Raw genomic sequence first — 3,820 nt, 5'->3', positions numbered from 1 at the left:
CTCAGGGAGCTGTTCAATGTTTTCACTGCATTTTGCACAGAGGCTTTTTTAAAGTATTGATGATAGCAAAGTTAAATATTGTTACAAATAATAATAAAAAAGAAATATGTTTAAAATAACACAGACTTCTAATCTACAGTATAGAACTATGAAAAAAATACAGTTACACAAAAGTGTTCCACTGTAAAGATGGTGTAGTTTGTTTTGTTGCAACCTGAAGTGTGAAATAAACTTTAGTGGAGTTTGAAAACAAAATATGTGTATAGGTTTATTATATCTGGTTGAACGATGTGTGTTTTATTTTATGTTTTATTTTTTTTTGGGGGGGCGTGGAAATTTTATTGTAATCCAAAGGGGGGCCCAGAAGAAAATCTTTGGGAACCACTGCCTTAAGACGATTTAAAGAAAACCACAAACTCTCTGATCTTATGCTAGGATGTTTCAGGACAACCTGACGTCTCCCTGAGCTACGGAAGCCCAACGAGGACATTGGCTCATCTGATGGATCCTTGGGTAACCATGACAACCGCCCCCAACCTGCTGGGTCTATTACCAAGGAGCGAGCATCCAGCACGTAGGACTCATAGCCTCCTTCCTGCAGCAGGTGGGCGGATCGCACCTGGACCGGAACCAGACACAGGAAACTGAAGGCAGAGAGAGTTCTGTCAGAACCTCTGAGACCAGAACCAGCCAGGAGGTCTGCTGACCCAGCAGAACCTGCTCCTCAGCCATCATGTTCTGGTTCTGCTGGGATCATTTGGGTCGGTACCTGTTTACGACGTCTGCAGCCGATCCTGGAGCAGCAGGCTGATGAAGAGGAGGAGGAAGGTGGTCGTCAGGGAAGCCGTCTGAGAAGAAGGGGTCGTCGTCCAGGTCCCTGAGGGACAGAAGCAGCCGGTCAGTCCGAGTACACCCCTCCCCTGCCTGGGGGCCCCAGTGATGCACCTACTGGGGGTCCTCGCCCTCCTCGCCGCTGTCAGGCTGCCGCTCCTCTGGGCCCCCTACAGGTGACGACAGGTAACTGCGGCTTTGCAGGAAGCTCAGCACCAGGTGGTCCAGAATGTCCCTGTGAGGCTTCTGTAGCAGCTCTTCCACCAAAGACAGAGACGTCATGCTGATCTGAGGACACAGAGACTCAGCGGAGCCTAGATCTCAGGTGCCTGGCTTTGTGGGCGTGGCCCTCAGCCTCACCTGCTCAGAGACGTGGTCGCAGCGACGCAGCAGCTGCTCCATCAGGGACGGCGTCCTCAACAGGAAGTGGAGGAGCTGCTCCAGCAGAGACGGGGACTGGACCATTCTGACAACATGGCAGAGGACAGAGGTGGACACCAGGATGTTCTGCTCACACCTGGATGCCGTATACAACTGCATGTTAGGCTCCGCCCCCTCAACAGGAAAAACAACAGGAGGAAGAAGGAAAGCGTACGTGTGCAGCAGCTGAGGAAGAAGAGTCTCCATGAGCCACAGGCCACGGACACATTGGGACACCTGGACAGACAGAACCTGGACAGGACACCAGACGGATCAGAACCAGAGGTCTGAGCTCACAGCTGCAGCGGGAGATCAGTCAGTCTGACTCACTGATTACATTCAATTCAATTCTATTCAGAAGAGAGAAGAGAGCACATCCAGTTAGTCACAGTCAGAGAAACAGGACTACACTGAAAAACAGGCACCTCTGCTGGTAGTAGCTGTGCTGCTGCCATCAACACCTTTGTTTCTAGATGTTGGAGCTTGGCCTGTTTTCCAGTGTAGTCCTGTTTCTCTGACTGTGACTAACTGGATGTGCTCTCTTCATCCTCTGACATGGGAGCTGGCTCGGAGCTCGTCTGCCTGGCTGTGTGTTTCCTGGACGGGGCCGCCTGTGGAGCTGGTTGCCTTTTGTATCTATGCTTCTTTTTCTATGTCTGCTTCTGTCTCCTTGAACCCCAGTGGGCCTCAGCAGATGGCCGCTCACACTGAGCCTGGTTCTGCTGGAGGTTTCTTCCTGTTCAAAGGGAGTTTTTCCTCTCCACTGTCGCTACAAGCATGCTTAGTGTGAGGGATTGCTGAAGAGTCAATGAGTCGATGCAATCAGCTGGTTTTCCTTAGATAGAAAACTTTGAATCAATCTGACTGGATGATCTGGTTGATCTGGATCTATAAAGTGACCTGAGATGACATGATGTGAATTGGAGCTATAGAAATAAAGTGAAGTGAAAAGTAGAGTAAACCTGCAGAAGTACTACTGCAGGTTTACTGTAGTCGTACTACTATAGTATCTCTGCAGTAGTAGAGGGGAGTACCTGGGGAGCGTCTGTGGTCAGCTGATCCAGGAAGTGGAACCAGGAGAGGAAAGAGGTCAGGTGATCCGGTTGGGACTCTGACCTATAAGGACACACAGAGGTCAGATGAGGTCTGCTGCTGTCTAGCCAGTCTCCATGGTAACCACCGACCTCCATGAGGGGCGGGGCCAGCTCCTCAGCTCCTCTGCCTCCAGCTGCTCCAGGGGCAGCAGGCAGTAGAGCTCCTGCAGCCTCCCAGCCAGCAGCTCTCCCAGCTGGGCCCCAGCAGGAAGCAGCTCCTCTGAGGATCCATCCAGGAGGGCCGACAGCAGCAGGAGGCCCTCACAGGCCTTCAGACGCACCGGGGGCCGCTGAGGAGACAGGAGCACAGCAGGAGGACGTAAGGACACCGCAGGAGAACATGAGGACGGCTGCTAAGAAACTCACAGGACTCCTGCTGAGCTGCACCAGAACCCACAGCAGACCCTGCTGGGAGTGGGCGGGGCTTGATGCAGAGGGCTCTGATTGGCTGCTGGCTGCATCAGAGCTCTGACTGGAGGACAGCTGCTGGTCTGGGAGCTGAAAGCACAAAAATCATCAGCAGGAGGCGGAGCTAAAAGCTCTTAGCTTTTCCTCAGCTGCTCACCTGCAGAACGTTTTGGAGAACATGTGGATCCTGGTTCAGTCTGCTGCAGACGGCAAACAGGAAGCGGACCTCCTCCTTCTCAGCACCGGAACCAGGAGGAGCACAGATTTCAATCAGCTTCTGATGAAGGAGGACAAACATGGAGCCTTAGGACCATGGGATGGGTCTGAACCCGGTCAGAACCAGGCCAGAACCGGGTCAGAACCAGGCCAGAACCGGGTCAGAATGTTCTAGATGTTTCTGCAGAGGTCGGGTTCCTGCTGTGGTGACTGTTGCTCCAGATCATCAGTCAATGACCGTGATCCTACAGCCCTTTGGATCCTCCCCAGTAGCTAAACTGGAGCAGCCTGCTGAAAGGATTGGGTCAGAACCAGTCCCCAGCTGGACAGTAGCTCACCTGTACTGGTCTGTAGACGGGGACGAGCTGCAGAAGAGGCTTCTGCATCTGAAGCAGCAGCTTGGTGACAAAGATCAGGACCTGCTGGGTCATCCCTGGAGGATACTAAGGAGGACAGAACATCCATGAGTCCGATCCACCTTCTTCCCAACAGAACCACAGGATTCTGAGCCCCACCGAGCACCTAGATCAGAACCAGGAGGGTTCAGCAGGTGAGCTTACCTGAGCCTTCGCCAGGGTGGTCATGGTCTCCAGAAGTTTGTGCTGCAGCAGGTACTGCAGACAGGGCCCGGTTTGCTCCACATCCTGGACCAGAACACAGGGAACGGGTCAGAACCGGCTGGCTTAAAACGCACCACAAAATTTTTCCCTCTGCCTGGAGAGAACCCTGCCTTAGAGTGAGGGTTGGAACCGAAGAACCTCCCCCATCAGCCTCTAGAACCTCCTCCATCAGCCTCTAGAACCTCCTCCATCAGCCTCTAGAACCTCCTCCATCAACCTCTAGAACCTCCT

The 3,820-nt window shown here is 52.8% G+C and overlaps 1 protein-coding gene across 2 annotated transcripts in view; it reads right to left on the bottom strand.

Annotated features, from left to right (window-relative positions):
- Positions 1-3,820, bottom strand: part of LOC107104262 (protein FAM160B2-like) — a 15,969-nt gene that overhangs the window by 8,660 nt on the left and 3,489 nt on the right. For both annotated transcript variants that reach the window (XM_015404232.1, XM_015404231.1), the window contains exons 4-14: positions 3,530-3,613; positions 3,308-3,412; positions 2,911-3,030; positions 2,712-2,843; positions 2,436-2,635; positions 2,286-2,367; positions 1,427-1,503; positions 1,192-1,348; positions 950-1,119; positions 770-877; positions 554-644 (exon numbers count right to left, since the gene is read on the bottom strand). In XM_015404232.1, coding sequence (XP_015259718.1) covers positions 554-644; positions 770-877; positions 950-1,119; positions 1,192-1,348; positions 1,427-1,503; positions 2,286-2,367; positions 2,436-2,635; positions 2,712-2,843; positions 2,911-3,030; positions 3,308-3,412; positions 3,530-3,613 — 1,326 coding nt within the window. The remainder of the gene's footprint in view (positions 1-553; positions 645-769; positions 878-949; positions 1,120-1,191; positions 1,349-1,426; positions 1,504-2,285; positions 2,368-2,435; positions 2,636-2,711; positions 2,844-2,910; positions 3,031-3,307; positions 3,413-3,529; positions 3,614-3,820) is intronic.

Source organism: Cyprinodon variegatus, unplaced genomic scaffold (genome assembly GCF_000732505.1).
Source record: "Cyprinodon variegatus isolate N-32 unplaced genomic scaffold, C_variegatus-1.0 Scaffold1672, whole genome shotgun sequence".
In the NCBI taxonomy this organism is placed as follows: domain Eukaryota; kingdom Metazoa; phylum Chordata; class Actinopteri; order Cyprinodontiformes; family Cyprinodontidae; genus Cyprinodon; species Cyprinodon variegatus.
The sequence above is the reverse complement of the archived record's forward strand: the minus strand, read 5'-3'. Positions and strand labels throughout refer to the sequence as shown.